The following is a 19,278-nucleotide window of genomic DNA, read 5'->3' as shown; positions in this document are numbered from 1 at the left end:
AAATGGAAAGAAGTTTATTTAAAACTTGTATCCATTTATTTTGTATAAAAGGATTCACACCAATCTTTCTCATAGGCAGGTTGAAAAGTGACTGTGCCTATTTCAACCATATTGTAATGCCTTTAAACCAGATAAGATTATAGTTACTCTTTTATGAAGCAAAAAAGCAGGCAAAGACAAGTAGTAGTAGTAACATGTGATTCAAGAAAGCAAGTGTATGAGCTTATGCAGCATCAGCCAGACAAAAAAAAAAAAAAAAAACACCATTCCCTCCAAATGCCTGTCCAGTTCCTCTTTAAATTAATATAACCTATCAACTTGCATAACAACAGATAGAAGTTTGTTCCCGCAATTAACCACCCACTGGCTAAGGGAAAATTTCCACACATCTATTCTACATCTGTCTTTACTAATTTGAATTTATGCCCCCTAAGGTTCGAACAAGTGGAAGGATCCCATCAGAATTCAGCGTGCTCAACCCATTGAAGGCCTTATACACCTCGATCAGATCACCACGCAGGTGCCTAGTCTCCAGCCACTGCAATTTGCAGAACTTTAGCCTCTCTTGGTAAGAGGATCCCTTCATTCCCCTCACCAATCTTGTTGCCCTTCTCTGTACATGCTCAAGCAAATCGACATCCTTCCTAAAATGAGGCCTCCAGACCTGTACGAAGTACTCAAGGCGTGGCCGGACCATTGCCTTATACAGAGGGACAATCACCTTTTCCCTGCTAGCAAAATTCCTATATATCATTGACAAAACCCCATGACCTGGCCTGGCAGCCTGTCTGCATTGCTCAGAAAACTTCATATCTGACTGCACAATTACTCCCAGGTCTTGTACATTATCTACCACACAGTTGGTATGTTTCTCTGGGGTTATTTCTACCCATATGCAGTACTTTGCATTTGTCAAGGTTAAACTTCAGTTGCCACTTCTTAGCCCATCTGCCCAAAATTTCTAGATCCTGTTGCAGTAGCACACTGCCATTACTGTCATTAACAACCCTGCAAACCTTTGTATCATCTGCAAACTTCGACACTAAGCCTGATATACCTTCATCAATATCATTGATAAATATACAAAACAACAGTGGACCCAACACCGAACCCTGATTGATTGATTGTTGATTGTTATTTGGTTTTTAGGAGCATTAGCAACTAAGGCCATATTGCTCCGGGATATGCGGTGGTCATTCCCTGACCTTTCCGCATCCTTCGTATTTGGTGGTGACGGGCTCGAACCCCGGTCTAATCAAGAAGCGTGTGCTACACACTGCTGCTGCTCCTTCCCACCTGGCTACGGAGGCGCCACCGAACCCTGTGGGACTCCACTAATAACATTAGTCCACAAAGAGCAGCACCCATTGATTACCACCCTCTGTCTTCTCTTACTCAACCATCCTTTTATCCATTGTAGCAACTTACCTTTAATACTATTCTGCTCCAATTTGTACAATAGTCTTCAATGCACAACAGTGTCAAAAGCTTTCCTGAAATCCAAATATGATATCAAAAGTATGTTTTGCATACAGTTCCTTTGTAACCACATCATCCTATCAAATTTGTCAGACAAGACTTTCCCTTAACAAACCCATGCTGTGTCTGAATTATTGCTGCAGTCTTGTCTAGATGATCCTGCAATGCATCTTTAACCAGTGACTCCATTATTTTACCTGGAACAGAAGTTAAACTAACTGGTCTGTAATTACTCGTGCCACCCTTCGATCCCCCTTTGTGAATTGGGGATACATTTGCACATCTCCAGTCTGTGGGGACCTCCCCTGAGTCCAAGGATGCCCTCATAATTATGGCTAATGGTTTGCTTAGTTGCTTTGCCGCATCCTTTAATATAACTGGATAGATCCCATCCACCACAGGTGCCTTTCTTATGTTTAACTTCAACAATTTCTCCTCCACTTTGCTCTCAGTTATTACAAAATTAATAAGCACCCTGCTACAATTTGATAACCTTCTGCCATTTTCAAACCTTAATAACTCCTCGTGTGAATGTAGATGCAAAATACTCATTCAGTTTGTTTGCTATCTGAGCAGGATCATCAACAGTCGAACCACTGAATTAAGTAATCTGAATTTGGAATTACGAGGAAAAAATAAAAATGTGGGTGACATGATTAATAGTATTTATGCATAATAAAAAAATTAATTTTTGGCAATGGCTAATGATCTAAAAGAAAAAGAATTTGATCATTTTGCAAATATGCAAGGTCCTTTGCAAAAATATCCTGTTTTTGAATGTAATGGTGAGAAATATGTTTCTGAAATTGAAAGTTGTGGATGATTTTGAAACCAGATTCGGTAATTTTAAAACAATTGAAGACATCGTTAAATATATTTCTTATCCATTTAATGTCGACTTAGATACGAGACAAATTGCAGAAAAAAAAAAAACACTGAGATTTTTCACACGGAAAAGATATTACTTGAAAATGAAATTATTACATTGTGAAACGATATCTTCCTAAAAGCCAGCTCATCAGAAAAAGACTTTTGGAAATACCTTTGCCGAGAAAAGTACCCAAATATATATATATATATATATATATATATATATATATATATATATATATATAAAAAAAAAAAAAAAAAATGCAGTGAATTTTTAAATTCTTGTTTGGTTCCACATACCTATGTGAATCGGCCTTTTCGTATTTGAAACAAACAAAGACAAAGCATTGCTCTACTCTTACAGACTTGCATACAGAAGATTCTTTATGGTTGCAGTATATCCCCGAGTTTGAAAGCTTGGCAGATAACACGAAGACACAAACTTCAAATAAATTAAAAATTGAAATACGTATGAATTTAAAATAAGAATTCTGAATTGTATTAAATTTTAAAAACAACATTTTTCAATATGTGTTGTTGTTGTTTAGTTTTTTAGGAGCATTAGCAACTAAGGCCATATTGCTCCGGGAATATGCGGTGGTCATTCCCTGACCTTTTCCGCATCCTCTGTATTTGGTGGTCACGGGCTCGAACCCCTGTCTAATCAAGAAGCCTGTGCTATGCACTGCTACTCCTGCCCACCTGGCTACGGAGGTGCCTCAATATGTGTTGATTAATTCTTGAGATGGTAGATCGTGGCACATTTTGAAAAAAAAAATGTAGTAACAAATTAAGTTGACCACCCCTGTTCTATCATATCAGCTATCAAATGGGGTATGACACGATGTGGATCCCCCTAACAGAACTAATACTTTTATTTAATAGTAAACTTTACTCTATAATGAACAATTTTATGCACACCATTAATATAATTAATTAATGGTGTGCAGAGTTTAAGCTAAAAATCATTTTGTTTTTAATCACTAGTTTTACAGTCTGGCTGGAACTGACAATTTCAGGCAGTTGAAACTGTCAGTTATCCAACTTTAGGATAACTAAAAAAAGTTATAAAGCAAGAAAACTTGGAGATGGTAATAAATGAAACAAGTACAGCTCAGAAAATTTATGAATAAAAGTTTGAGAGTGACCTTTAGATCTGGCATATTCTTTTGTTTATGACAGCATATTTTCATCATTCATTATTTCTGGAAAAATGAGATCACATCTAAATGGCCAATTTTAGAAATATACTTTGAAGATTCTGTTTTATCAATCTTCAGAGCGGTGTTCTGAATGGAACATTAAAAATCTGGACAAAAAAAAAAAAAAAAAAAAATTGGATGAGGGAGAACAAGATCGTCAACTATACTGATATTCAGAATTAAACAGTTACCCTGCAAAAGCATTTTGCAGGAATAGCAAAATGTACAGAAACTGATTCCCAAATGTGGTTGAATTAACCCTCCCCCCACCCTTTCATTTTTTGTAAACTGCAGTGTAGAACTATAGTTCTACACTATATACTCCCATAGTGTAGAACTGTAGATGAAAAAAATAAAGCATTTTATCAAAATACATTTAAAAAATTACTCTTAATATTATACAATGAGATAACAGCTGAAAATGATTAAGCTTAATTAAAGTTATTAAACTCATTTTTTGAATGAGTTATTATTAATTAACAGACTTTCCATTACATTATAACATTTTACTGTATAAATCCAGCTAGAAATGTGGTCACACTTACATCTTTGTTATAAGTCCATAACTGATTTCCTCCCATCCCATGGCAACGTATTAGCTTTACTGGACCTTTTGGGGAAGCCGAATCCAGACAACTGTCATCTGACATTATTTGCTGACGTTTAGTGTAAGCAAAAACCTAGATTAAAAAGATATCAAACTAAAGTTTAACCAAAGAAGCACATTTAAAGAATTAGGACATTAAGCCTCATGTCTATCAAAGAAAGCTACCAAAGTAGTAATGGTTTTGGGATTATATTTCATGCAGGTATCAAAATAATCTGAAAACTGCATATATCTCTTAATCGCTTTAACTGATGTTACCTAATGTTTCAAATAAAAAGTCAAATGTCAAAAGTTAAAAGAAAACGTTATTCATTATAAAAGAAATTGCAAGCACTCTTTATACAGGCCAGACAAAGCTTGTCTGAAAATACAAGTATTTTACATGGTGTTGGTGTCTAAAGTTATGTAATTCACAAATTGCATTAGTGCCATTGTAAATAACATTATACTTCTCTTTAAGTAGGTATTACCTACCTAAAGAGAAGTATAATGTTATATAATGCAGCACGAAGGTAATTTGTTGTGACAGTCAAACAACCTGAGAGATCAATGCCATATACAGTCCATTCCGGTTATTTGGGACACATCAGGACTAGTGCATTTTGGCCCGATTACGCGGCTGCCCCAATTATCCGAAGTTTCGCGTAAATAGTTAAAAATACAATGTACCCTCCCCCTTTTAACAATTGGTTCACTGTACAATCAAATCACGTTACGATGCAGTCACCATAGTAAAGTACTGTTCGCTATACGATGTGCAGTGAGCACGCACGCATTGCTGCTCCTTCCCACCTGGCTACGGAGGGGCCTGTGCAGTGAGCGCCTGTCATTGTGATCACGTTTGTGAACTGAATTTTAATTCTATTAAACAGTATTTCTAATTAGCGAAAATAGGAGGAATATTATCCACAGGCTATAAAAGCAAAGATATATTAAGCAGAAATTTACCCTTTATTACCTTACCAATTAAAAATACGTGAAAATCGGAAGAATATACGTGATGATCGGAATAATTAATACGTACGCAGTGTCGAGTCACTTTAGTGTGACATAAGCATTGGGAGATCAAAATTGAGAGTAGGAGTGTGCTATAGGCCTAATGACTCTGATGATTATAATAAGAAACTGTACAGGGAAATAGAGTGGTCCAGTAAATCAGAGAGTCTTATAATGGGGGATTTTAATTTCCCAGATATTGACTGGAATTTGGGGGCTGGTCACTCACACACTAGCAAGGCTTTTGTGGATTTATTGGATGATTTTTTTCTACATCAGCATGTTCGGGAGGCAACTAGAGGGAGTAATACTCTTGATTTGATTATCAGTAGTGATTCTTCATGCATTAAGAATCTGCAGATAAATGAACCACTAGGTAGCAGTGATCACAGTGTGCTGAAGTGGGATTTACTCAAAGAGGTAAATACCATTAGGGGAAAAGGGAAGGGTTATTGCTTTCGTAAAGGCGACTATGATCGACTGAGACAGTATTTAAAAATTCTATGCAGTGGGACCAACTGATGATGTTACCAACAGCAAATTCAAAATGGGAAGCATTCAAAGAACTTATCTTGGAAGCTACTAGGCTTTACATACCAACTAAGAAATATTGTTCAAGGTTTAGGCCTAAATGGATGTCAGATGAACTAATGAGACATATGGCAGAGAAGAAAAATGCATGGGATACATACAAATTAACACGTGACACAGAAGCCTATGATAGATACAAGTTGATCTGTGACAGTATTTAAAAATTCTATGCAGTGGGACCAACTGATGATGTTACCAACAGCAAATTCAAAATGGGAAGCATTCAAAGAACTTATCTTGGAAGCTACTAGGCTTTACATACCAACTAAGAAATATTGTTCAAGGTTTAGGCCTAAATGGATGTCAGATGAACTAATGAGACATATGGCAGAGAAGAAAAATGCATGGGATACATACAAATTAACACGTGACACAGAAGCCTATGATAGATACAAGTTGATCTGTAAACAAGTTACAAAGGAGGTTAGGCAGGCGAAGGCAGATTACGAGAAATCTTTGGCAAGGGATGCAAAGAAAAACAGCAAAGAGTTATTTACTTATGTAAACTCTATAACAGTTGACCCATCGATATCAAGTGGACCAATCTGATGAATCAGATTGGTCCACTTGATATTGATGGGTCAACTGTTGATGATCCTGCTCAGGTAGCTAACAAACTAAATGAATATTTGCATCGACATTCACACATGAGGAGTTATTCAGCGAGGGGAATGCCCGAGGTGTATTCAACTCTAGCAGTAAGCTAGAGAACCTTGTAATAACTGAGAATAAAGTGGAGGAGAAATTGTTAAAGATAAACACAAGAAAGGCATCCGGGGTGGATGGGATCTATCCAGGTATATTAGAGGAGGCAGCAAAGGAAGTAAGCAAACCCTTAGCTATAATTATGAGAGCTTCCTTGGACTCAGGGGAGGTACCCACAGACTGGAGATGTGCAAATGTCACACCAATTCACAAAGAAGGATCAAAGGCTGACACAAGTAATTATAGACCTGTGAGTTTAACTTCTGTTCCAGGAAAATTAATGGAGGCACTAGTTAAAGAAGCACTGCAGGATCATTTAGACAAGACTTCAGCTATAGTTGGGACACAGCATGGTTTTGTTAAGGGGAAGTCATGCCTGACCAATTTGAATGGATACTATGATGCAGTCACAAAGGAACTGGATGCAGGGAATAACTTTGATATTATATACTTGTATCTTAGAAAGGCTTTTGATACTGTTGCACATGGAAGACTGCTGCACAAATTGGAGCAGTGTGGCATTGGAGGCAAATTGCTGCTATGGATAAAGGGGTGGTTGAGGGGCAGAAGACACGAGTGGTAATCAATGGACACTGCTCATCGTGGACTAATGTTATTAGTGGAGTCCCTCAGGGTTCAGTATTGGGTCCATTATTGTTTTCTCTATTTATAAATGATATTGATGATGGTATGTCAAGCTTAATGTCCAAGTTTGCAGACGATACGAAGGTTGGCAGGGTTGTCAAGGACACTACTGACACTACGCTGCTGCAACAGGATCTGGAAAGGTTGAGCAGATGGGCTGAGAGGTGGCAAATGAAGTTTAACATTGACAAATGTAAAGTACTATATATGGGAAACAGCAACCCCAGAGCAACGTATCAACTCGGTGGTACTACACTGACAGTGGTAGAGAATGAAAGGGACCTGGGGGTGGTTGTGCAGGCAGATATGAAGTTCTCTGAGCAGTGCAGAAGGCTGCAAGGGTAGCTCATGGCATATTGTGAATGATATATAGGAATTTTTATAGCAGGGATAAGGAGGTGATTATTCCCTTGTATAAGGCAATGGTCAGGCCACACCTAGAGTACTGTATACAGGTCTGGAGGCCTCATTTCAAGAAGGATGTAGAGCTGCTGGAACGAGTACAGAGAAGGACAACAAGATTAGTGAATGGAACAAAGGGGTGCTCTTACGAAGAAAGGCTTAAGTTTTGAAAATTAGTGTCTGGAGACTAGGCACCAGCGAGGTGATCTGATAGAGGTGTATAAAGCCTTGAATGGTTTGAGCATGCTCAATGCTGATGGGATTCTTCCTCTTGCTCAGAATAATCACCTGAGAGGGCATAAATTCAAATTGAGGAAAGACAGATGTAGGATAGACGTGCGGAAATTTGCCTTTAGCCAGTGGGTGGAACAGACTTCCATCCCTTGTCGTGGAAGTTGATAGCCTAAATAAGTTTAAGGCTCAGCTGGACAGGTATTTTGAACGAACAGAGGGGTGAAGTGGAAGTGGTTATTTTTTATTTATTTATTTATTTTATTTTTTTTTTTTGGCTGATGCTGCATAAGCTTGCATTCTTGCATCAAATGCCTCTACTAATGCTAACAGGTGACTGCTAATTGTTTTATGGTTGTGACCTCCAAGAATTTCAACCAAACCACGTAGTACTGTCGGAGACAATCATAAGGTAATCTCCAGTGATGCGGTCTCCTGCCCCGATTAAACAGCGGCATGCTGTCCCAATTAAGCGAAGTAAACCTTGGCTATTTTCTCAATTGGTTTCTGTTTTTTAAGATTCACCCCAAATAAACAGCTGCCCCGATTAACCGGTGGCCCAAATAATCGGAATCCACTGTATATACAAAGACTTCTCATTCAGACAATATTTTCCTTGTCCGGTTCCTCTATATAAAAAAAAGTGCACACAATTGCTGTTATAATGGATATGTGATCCAAAGAGCATATTATGTTAAAGATAAAACATTGTTAATCTAGGTAAATTAATGTTTTTTTTATTTTAAGGATTTGTCAAATTAGTGCTGCTTTCATATGTGTCATTTTTAATATTGTCTGTATTTCACAATTATGTAGAAAATGAGAATAACATACAATATTTAACACAACAAAGAATGAAGATTTTCACAGCTTCAAATGGTGTTAAGACTCAAAGAAACGGGAAGGGAACAGTTTTATAAAATTTAGTATTTGCTTGTTGTTATACAGTTAATATAATTAATGTAAATTTATTACTGTACAACTTATCCAGTACCATCATGCTTTACTTTCTTTTTTCTAGAACAAGCTAGTTAACTGGCTAAGTAAAAAGCATTTTTCTTAAGCTAACAACAATATACACTGCACTACCAAAATATTACAGAATGTATCTAATAGCATATACATTCACTTTTTAATAAGAGTAACAGTGGCAATCCTGCATGGCATGGATTCAGTTAGCTGCACTTATTTTTTTATTCTCAGTAATGTATAATTCTTGTACTTCACTGGCTGCTAACTATACTGCACTAGTTCAGTCCATAGTCTTTTGTTGCATGTTTTGTAGGCAGAAAAATCTAGAATAACTCATGGGGTAAAATTTCTATACTTCCTCTGCCAGAGTATGGCTAACTATAGCTATAACTGAGGAGACTTTTAAGAATTCCTGTGATCTCCAATGGGAAACAAACACTCAAACCTCTATATATGGGTAACAAGAGGTTCTCACAAGAGGTTATTCCATTTCAGTTTGAGAGCATATTCTTTTGTTTTTGAACCCTATCTCAGATCCCACAGATTCTTGATGTGCCTAAGCAAAATCCAACTGCTTATTGCTGAAAAAATGCTCTGCATACCATTCTGCACAATTTGCATGTCCTGTGGGCTGCAGTACTGTCATTTGGAAACAATTCATCACCATCTTGGTACAATGTCACCATTATGAGGTGAACTTAGTTAATGCTTGTTCTACTTTTCTTGTGTTAAATCTTTTTATGTCGTCTTTGATGTTCATAGTTGGTGTTCACAATTGACATTCATAGTACTCCTGATCAGACTACAAATAATTAAATTACAGGTTTTTGATGGTGAAGGGCAGCCAGAGTGAGGATCATATTCAATGGACAAATGGTACTTTTTAAACTCTGAGAACCACTGAAAAGTCTTTGAACATCACATAGTACATTTTCCAAAAGAGGTTTTTTAACATTTTCGGGAATTTCTTTTGTACCTTTCACTGATTTGAAACAAAATTACTACTCAGTAAAATCACATTTTAAAATGCAATGAAACACATAAAATACCTATTCACTGTGAGCTAATTCAGATTGACTGCAGATAAATGGGCAAATCACATATTACTGTGTCTAGAAGAGTCATTGAATGCGTCGCAAGAATTCGTAACTCTACAATGATGCAATTTCAAAATAAGAAATCAGTCCTCAAACTTTTAGATCACACTTCACATGCTGTTGGAAAAATATCCCTTCTAATAGCCTAGTCTGCAGCAGACCACAAGGTCAATGTAACTTTCTATAGTAAAAAGAAGACTGAGTTTGGTGATCACCAAATACTGTGGTCTTGTCTACAATGTTTCCTGATTTTTATATCTTCAAATACTTTCTTATTTTTAAAATTTTTTATTCACAAATTTATTATTTCTATAATTTTATAATATTACTATATATACTGTATTGTAATTAACATTATGAGTTGTTAGCACAATATCGCTGTGTGGGTTATCTTCCACATAAAACTGTTTCATATAAAGTCATTATTTCTAGGAATGTATCATTGTCATGTGAGGACTACTTGTATTTACATTCAGATTTTTTTTTTTTTTTTTTTTTTTTTACCAAGGAGTATAAAATATGGTTACCTGATTGCCTCCCAATCCATGACAAGAACCCATGGCTACATTTTCTCCACTCTTCCGGCCAAATGTATCCAAACAGTTTCCTGTCTGTACATTTTTTATCTGAAATACAAAGAAAGGCTATTTCAGTAGTTATCAATGCAAGCATCTATAAATCACAATTTGAAAGGGAATGATGGATCCCCCTTTATTAAAAAAAAGTACAGTTTTAGTGATATTTAGATATTACTAAAATTATTATCCCAATTATACACACTTCTGTACTTACATAATTATCCATATTTGAGGGTATGTACCTTAATTTCTTTGTTGGTTGAATTCTAAGAGCATTGTATACAATCCTTATTTTCGTCAAAGGCTGTCATATTCATCTTTTTCCATGTTGAAAAAGTTAGATCAGCTTGTGCTACAAAGCAAAATTTTTTTTTTCCAGAAAGCATTCAGGCAAAAATTACTGACCTAGAAATTGGTTTAGATCATAAATAACAAATACATTCCAATTCTGAATTTGGAGCACCTTCTAGACACGCCAAATATACTGGGAAAGTTTGAAGACGGAGAACATGGATCAATTTGAGTTCTTGAAAAAAGGGTCATTTCCCTTGAAGGAATTAAGTCTGGGAACTCATCTGGCCTCAAAAGCCTACCCTCTATATGCAGCATATATGGTAGGATTACTGAAAGCAGAATTCACCAAGTTCTAAAAGAAGTAGTTAATTTTGCTGACTATATAATATTGTATTCGATATAGTGTTGCCAAGGTGACATATTAAAAGCTGCCAAACAGACAATTAGCAAATCTGACATTGCAATATAACTACTGCTTTTCTGCAGCTCTCTCCTAAGCAAAATCCAGAAGATTCCAAGTTCAGCAAGCTGAGAAAGCTAGCATCTTGCAGACTGACATACTGACGAAGAAGAAGAGAGAATAATTATCAAAATATCTGAGTTCTGCATAATTATTATAAGTGAATTAGGAACTGTAAATATACCTCATATTTCTTATATACCTCCACAACTCCTTCCTGCAACCTCAAAGAGCATTCTCAGTAAAAATTCCCTGAACCATCATATGTCTTATCAAAGTTTTCTGCTTCTTCATTAGATACCTGTTTTGCTCCTCTATCAACAGAACCATAAAGCAAAATATAATTCTAATGTCTCTTCAATAGTTTACTTGATATTTTGAAATGCAGTATGTGTCCACCTTGTTTACAGATCTTAAGGGAATGCATCATCATTTCAGAGGCCTATTTTTGAGAGTAAAATTCCTCTTCTTCAAAAAAGTATAATCAGTTTTTCTTAGGAGTTTGAACATATACTGCCATTCCTTGGCCAAAAGCATGCTAATGTCAAAATGGGCATGGTAATGCTCAGTAGCATAGTTACCTAGAGTATACTTGAGTGTTAGATATTTTTCAATGTTATCAATGTTAGATATTTTTCTAAATGTAGAATAGTGTTCTTTTAATTATTCTATACTTCCAAGCAATGTTTTTTCATCAAATATATAGAGTAATTTTCATTAAATATTATTTTAATTTCACTAATATTTATGAGCCCAATGAGTAAACTACACACTGATCCCAAAGCAAATCACAAATTAATTTTTTTTAATTTATTTCATTTTCTTCAAGTTTGTCAAACCATGCAGATCAAGAGGTAAGGCTCAAAACACAAGTATCTGAGACTTACCTCTTCTACTAAGTTAATTATTCAACATGATTTGAAGCATTATCTACAAATACAACAGTTAAATATTGCAATTAAACTATATGAAATACCAACCTCTCCTAAATAATAATAATCAAGTGGCATCTGTGATTCTGGATATATATTTTCAAGGTACCATCTAAACGATTTACACTTCAAATTGTTTCTAAGGTTCTTACGTGGTGTAACATCACCAACATCTGCTTGTTTGGCCCCTGTTATTATAAAAAGCAATAATGTCAGATTACAATATAGTTACAAAAGGTCTACCACACCTGCCAAAAGTAAACCTAAAAATTTGGTAATAACCTAAGATATTACTGGGAGTTCAAATCCAGATAAATATCTAATATGCCACAAGCTAAAATAAAGAGAAATACTAAATTTAACTTCATTTTGGCTTGTGTCATTACTTTTATCTGTTACTGATGACAAACCTTCAAAAATGTTGTCACCACTAACAGATAAAATTAACTTAGTGGTAAGAATACATTTTTAATCAATAATGTGTGTATACTAAATCAAATGCTTAGAGGTTTGAATTCTGCCTATGCATGGATGAGCTTTTTCCAATAATTTTTACTTAACACTTTTACTGCTGACTTTTTCAATGACCATTTTTGACCCAGGATTGAAAACCGTGGGATTGAGTCAATCTGGATTGGAGAAAGCAGTGACATTTTTGGGCTTTCTTTTTACTATGACTGAATTAGTTAGCCTCCAGCAAAGGTTGCTTGACAAAAATATCTAGTTTTTCTTCTGTCAAATTGGAAGAAAAAAAGTTTCAAAAGTTCAATGGTTTATCCCTCCAAGTGGATTAAAAACCCAGTGCCATATACAGTGGAACTTCTCTATTGCGAACTTCTATTAAACGAATTTCTCTATATACGAATTCGCAAAACATTGCACCTTGAAACCCCATATAGTGAAGTGTTAGTCTCTCTATAATGAATTTTTAAAAAAAATTAGTAAAAGCATTTTTGAAGATTTTCAAGCATTTACTGCTAAACAGCTGCTCAAATATACGGCCTCCTTCCCTCCGAAATTGCTCATTAGCATCTGGAATTAATCATCCTTTTAGTGAACACTTGTGGACATTGACGTCCATAGGAGAGTCTTTGTTTCATTTTTTTTACAGTTATAAAACCAAATGGGTTTTCTTAAAAGTGGTCATAAACTACAATAAGTAAGGTAGTTTTGTAAATTGATGTTGGCTAAAGGGAAAACAAAATTCGCTGCAGTAAATCTTTAGCATGCTGCAGCGGAAAATACATAGAATGCTTCCATAGTCAGTTTTTAGTAACGCCTACTGAGTGACATTCGCTTCTCACCTCAACCGTACCATGTTACCTTCCTGTCAATAATTATATGATATGTCCGTTCTCATCTAACTGGACTTCCAGTAGATGGTTTCATGAATTTTTTTTTTTTTTTTTTTTTAAATTTCATTCTTTTAGAACAATTTGTCATCAATCACAGGCTATATGCTCTTGTATTTTTTTTTTTTTTGTCTGAAAAGTAACATACATTAACCATAAATTTTCTTTCGTGTATATATGAATGAAAGCAGAATAAAAGAAATTCACAAAGTCATATTTCTTCAAAGTGATTGATAGGAAAGGTCACATGATACTATTGAATTGGCAAGCGAACATCATTGAGTAGGCGGTACTAACAATTCACTATATGGCCAGCGCAGTGATGTTTGCAGTGTATGTATCAGCAAGAGCTGCAGTCGAGTAATTTTTACAGTTGTGGAAACAATGTCGAAGAGAAAGTGTTTAAGTATTAATGATAAAGTAAAGATTCTTCATGATACTGACCAGGGTTTTAAAAAAAAAGATATTGCAGAGAAATATGGCATACCTGCAAGCAGTTTATCTATGATTTCAAAAAAATTGAGAATCAATTTTAAATGCAATTGAAGGAAGAGCAGACAAGAAGCGAATTAAGTTGTGTATATACAAAGATGTTGATAAAGCTGTTCTAAAATGAGTGCAAATGATACCTGAAAAGAATATACCAATATTTGGTCCAATAATTAAGCAACAAGCTCTGAAAGTTGCACAGTCCCTTGGACATACAGAATTTAATGCGAGCACTGGATGGTTAGATAAATTTAAGAAGTGCCACAGAATTGTGGAAAAGGTTATTTGTGGAGAAAGTGTTAATGTAAGCAAAGAAGATTACAACAGTTGGAGGAACAACACCTTAAAGAAGATTTTGGAAGAATATGGACCTAAGGATGTTTTTAATGCTGACAAAATGGGTTTATTCTTTAAATGTTTACCGAATAGAACACTTGTTTTTAAGGATGATAAATGTTTTGGCAGAAAACAAAGCAAAGAAAGAATCACTGTGCTAGTTGTTGTAAATATGACAGGAAGTGAAAAATTAAGACTTTTAGTCATCGGAAAATCAAAAAACACAAGATGTTTTTTAGAGGCACAAAATCTTTGGAAGTTGACTACGTCTTTAATAAAAAAGCATGGATGACAAGTGATATTTTTGAAGAATGGATATTAAAACTAGACAAGCGTATAACAAAAGAAAAAAAAAATCGTGTTGGTGCAGGATGTGCCGGACTGACAACTGTCCGGCACATCCTGCCAGTATTTCTGCCAAACTTAAGTGTGAAGTTGTTGTTTTTACCACGAATGTAACACCAAAACTCCAGCCAATGGACCAAGGCATTATTAAAAATTTTAAATTTCATTATCGAAAGAGAATAATAATGAAGATTGTCAATGCGTTATCAGAAAATAGAAACTTGGAGGTTACAATTAACCTTACAGATTGCATCTCTAAACTGGCAAAAGTTTGGACAAATGATGTCACTGAATACACTATTCAAAATTGTTTTTCAAAAGCGGGATTTGCATTGAATACAGAAGTCAAACAACTGGACAAACAAGATGAACTGCCCCTTTCACAACTGAAAAACTTGGATATTATTAGAATCGTCCGGAAACATCGAAAATGAAATAACACTGGATAGTTATTTTACATAGATCAAGATTTGACTACAACAGAACATTCAAATCAAGATGAAATACTGCTGAACAGTGTCAGATGTGACCATGATCACAAAGAAATTAATGATGACTCTGAAGATGCATCAGAACAACCCGTAGAAAAGTCAACTCGCAAAGAAATGATTTACGCTTTTAAAACAGTTTGTCTGGGTCTACAGTTTTGTGAAAATGTTCCTGATACTGTTTTTAATGCTCTGAATAAATTTGAGGTTTTCTTTGAGAATCAGACATTTTTTAATTGTACTGTGCAAATGAAAATTACCAATTTTTTAATTTGTGATACTTACCAGCGAAAATTGTGTAAACGTAATTTAAATAAGTATGTTTTTGAATATATTTTAATAAAATATATTAAATATTTTATTAAAATATATTTAATAAAATATATTAAAAATAAATGTAGATTCGTTTTCATTTTCTAATTAGATAAAAATTTCTAATAAAAAAGATACTCTGTATAACGAAATTTCTCTATAACAAATTTTTTCGCTGGATTTATTGAATTCATTATAGGGAAGTTTGACTGTATTTGTATAATGAAACAGTGTAATGTTGATTGAGCTAATCTCAGACACCATGCAATTAAACTTTTTATTCTGCAAAGCAGAGTTGCTGAGTTATTTATCTAGTGCATCAGAATCTAAAGCCATATTGAGCAGTGTGTGTGCGCGCGTGTGTGTGTGTGTGTGTGTGTGTGTGTGCGCGCGCGCGCACACACATTAATAGGTCAGCATGTTGTGCAGGCTGAAAAATACTGAAAAGCTCGCATGGGAAAGTTATATTCCCTCAGCCTGAGATTTGATAATTACAGCCCCTGATTGAAACTAACATTTATAACACATGCACTGTAGGCAGAATTGATACATCAGATAAGCTGAAAACAGAACATTTGCAGACTAAGGTCTGCGTATATTCTATTCTTATGGAATTAGCACAGATAAGCAAACAGAATTGCAAAGAGCTTCAAGACCTCATACATTGTACTGTTACAGCAAGATATTGTCAATTATGGAGATTAAAAGCTATCCACAACTGGAAAACTTAAGAGTTATGGGAAAAGCAGGCTTCAGTTCCTGACTCCACAGTTTGTATACAGAGTGTGTGTGTGTGTGTGTGTGTGTGTGTGCGCGCGCGTACACACACACACACACAACCTAACAGGCTGAATGCTTGAATCAAAATAAGGTGAAAACACTCTGGGGGAACATTTGGATTAAGGGCTTCATTTCCAAGATATAATGCAAAACTTTTATGACATTACTTGGGCAAAGCTGTAGGCCAGCACAATGTTTAATCGGGATTAGGACACCAATACCTACTATACAATGTGTATCCTTTCAAACTCTGCAACGTGTCCAACCATTTTCATTTTGAAGATGGTTGGACATACAAAAGACTAGACATTATGTTTTACAACAGAATTAAGGTGTAGGAGTAACAAAGGAACTGGATACCATCTTCAAACCATGCCTTTTATTAAAAACAAAAAGGACTGCAAGAATGAAACACCTGATGAAGGCTGGGAAAATCTACTACATTCCTACAAGTGTTCTCAATGTTAGAACCTTGAATAACACAACACCACAGCAGGCAGAGGTGTCTAAGAATACTGACTTGGTTGCATGGCAATGTATTTTTGTCAAGGATTAAAATTGCTACACGTATTTCACAAGTTCCACCAAATTATGGGGTGCTGAAACGAATATTAACTTTAAATATCGCCAAAAGGAAAAAACCCAGAGAATTAAGACCAGGAGACATAAGTGGCCATGGTAGAGCATTGCAATCACCAACACATCCTAACCATTTTCCTGAGAATCTTATTCAAAAAAACTGTGCTGGTTTCATAACAGTGCACCCATACACCTTTGAACCAAAATGTGCAGGTGCACCCTCATGTTGAAACTAGAGCAGTCTTGATGAACCATCAACAGAACACCTTCCATCAGTATTAGTAACACTTCAGTTAGAATGATTTTTTTTTTTAGGAGCATTAGCAACTAAGGCCATATTGCTCTGGGATATGCGGTGGTCATTCCCTGACATTTCTGGATCCTCCGTATTTGGTGGTGACGGGCTCGAACCCTGGTCTAATCAAGAAGCGTGTGCTACGCACTGCTGCTCCTTCCCACCTGGCTACGGAAGCGCTGTTAGAAAGATATCTAGGCTTATTAGCGGCAGTGTAGTAAACACAGCCAAATGATATATTCTCCTAAAATGCCAGCTCAAACATTACCTGATGTCACTCTTCAATTGAGGTTTTGGTTAACTGATCTTAGACAGGATGCAGGATAACCCCCCCCCACCCCAATTATTCTGGGTTTCTGCTCACAAAACATGTAAACTGGCTTGTGCTTCTACAAACAAATAAATTATATGCATGTGAGCAATAATCCTCTCTGCCATCAAAATAATAATTTTAAAATGAAAAAATGTGGCCCAATAGTCTACAGTAGATCATCTTTCTGTAGTAATCAAAACAATTAGGATAATCTGAAGGCTGCAACTCTTCTACCAGTAAGTACTATAAAGGTCACACAACTTTGCTCATCGACCGGGCTAGCCGGGTGGGTAAAGTGCCTGGAAAAAAAAAAAAAAAAAAAAAAACTTTGCACCACATGCTGGTTTGGATAGTCTCTGGATGCAGCCAAAATCATCATCCTACTGCCTATAAACTACCTGTAAAGTTTCTATGAATGTGTCAATTCCTTCCTCCTTGACTGTATATATATGCCTGGAGTACACCTGCCATTCATCTTCTGTGCATGAATTTGACTCTGCCTAATCCCCTCCACCTCTCATCAATCTGTGATCAAGATGCCAGATCAAATTCATTCATATTTGGATGATGGACTAGAAAGCAGTGGACATATTTTGCCATATTTGCGAAATTGCCTTTAAATGCATCTAACATCGGGTACATGCTAATGTTAGAAAACCAAGTCAAAACAAGGATAAATTAATATTTAAAAAGTGTTGATTTTCACAAAACTTCAAAATTTTGTAAATGTTCAATACACAGAGCACACTGCCACAGAAATTCGCTATCTGTAGCCAGAAAATTCACTACTGCAGACCCATGCACCTTTGGCATAGAGAATATACTGCATGAGCCCAGCATATCCCGAAATTTACTTGTGAAAATGATTAATCAAAGGGCTCAATGCATTTTTGTTAATGATATTACAATTTTGCAATTTATTTAGTATGCATACCCCCATAGCCATATTTGGCTATTGTCCTATTAGGACAAAGTCTGCTACACAGTTAACAGAAAGAGATTGGAGATATTTATACCAGTTTCTGCATACAAACCTTCATATCATTGTGTTCTAATTTATTTCAGCATACAATTTCATTCAATGAATGGAATGACAATTTAGTGTGCATTTCATGCTTCTTGGACAGAATGAGCATGAAGGAGATGCCCTCTTAGAATATGCAGTGACTGGAGATGAATACTGGTGCGCTATTACAAATCAAAAAGCATATGTGTAATCTAGGTTGCTGGGGACCATACCACACTAAAGTTACTACCAGTGCACACCATCCATAATGGTAACAAAAGCATTCCTATATGCTTACAGTAGCTTACTTTTGATGTGCCATGTTCCAAGAAAGCCCCAATTACTGTTCACTCTGGAGTTACTTGGAACATTTTCAACATACACTGATCACAACTTACATCATGAAGTATGTATGACATAAATATTTACATAAACATTGTTTGCACATTTCTGTGATCCCCAATTTGTGTGTGTGTGTATGTGTGTGTGTGTGCGCGCACGCACACACACACACGCACGTACGTGTAGTCGCTGACCACCAATTTGGCTTAAGATATGTTGAGTATAAATGTAGGGCTCACTTTTAAACTTTTTTTTTTTAATCAATATTACCTTATATTATTATTAAAAATATATTTTTATCAATATATAAAAATTATATATGTATGCATCTCATATATAATAAGATACATATCATATATTGTTTGCATTTAGTTATTGATTATACAATATCAATAATTAAAAGTTTAAATTTTTCCTTATTACTCAATGTGTGCATGAAAACGTTAGGAGGGCACCTTCCTATAGGTTGTGTAATTTGTAAATAATAAAATAAATTAAAACATATGTTAGTGCTAAAAATAAAACACTAATTTACAATATACAAATTCCTCTCTTCCAATTATTGTCTCACCACTAACTT

At 35.5% G+C, this 19,278-nt stretch overlaps 1 protein-coding gene across 1 annotated transcript in view; it reads right to left on the bottom strand.

Moving 5' to 3' along the window:
- The window catches only part of LOC150079440 (polypeptide N-acetylgalactosaminyltransferase 13-like), a 111,892-nt gene that overhangs the window by 9,772 nt on the left and 82,842 nt on the right, over positions 1–19,278 (bottom strand). The window contains exons 9-11 of the mRNA XM_090383718.1: positions 12,110–12,249; positions 10,325–10,423; positions 4,097–4,231 (exon numbers count right to left, since the gene is read on the bottom strand). Of these exons, the coding sequence (XP_090239844.1) occupies positions 4,097–4,231; positions 10,325–10,423; positions 12,110–12,249 (374 nt within the window). The remainder of the gene's footprint in view (positions 1–4,096; positions 4,232–10,324; positions 10,424–12,109; positions 12,250–19,278) is intronic.

This window comes from Mastigoproctus giganteus, chromosome 10 (assembly GCF_048544385.1).
Source record: "Mastigoproctus giganteus isolate SK-2022 chromosome 10, ASM4854438v1, whole genome shotgun sequence".
NCBI classification, from domain to species: domain Eukaryota; kingdom Metazoa; phylum Arthropoda; class Arachnida; order Uropygi; family Thelyphonidae; genus Mastigoproctus; species Mastigoproctus giganteus.
This window is presented reverse-complemented; position numbering and strand designations above follow the sequence as displayed.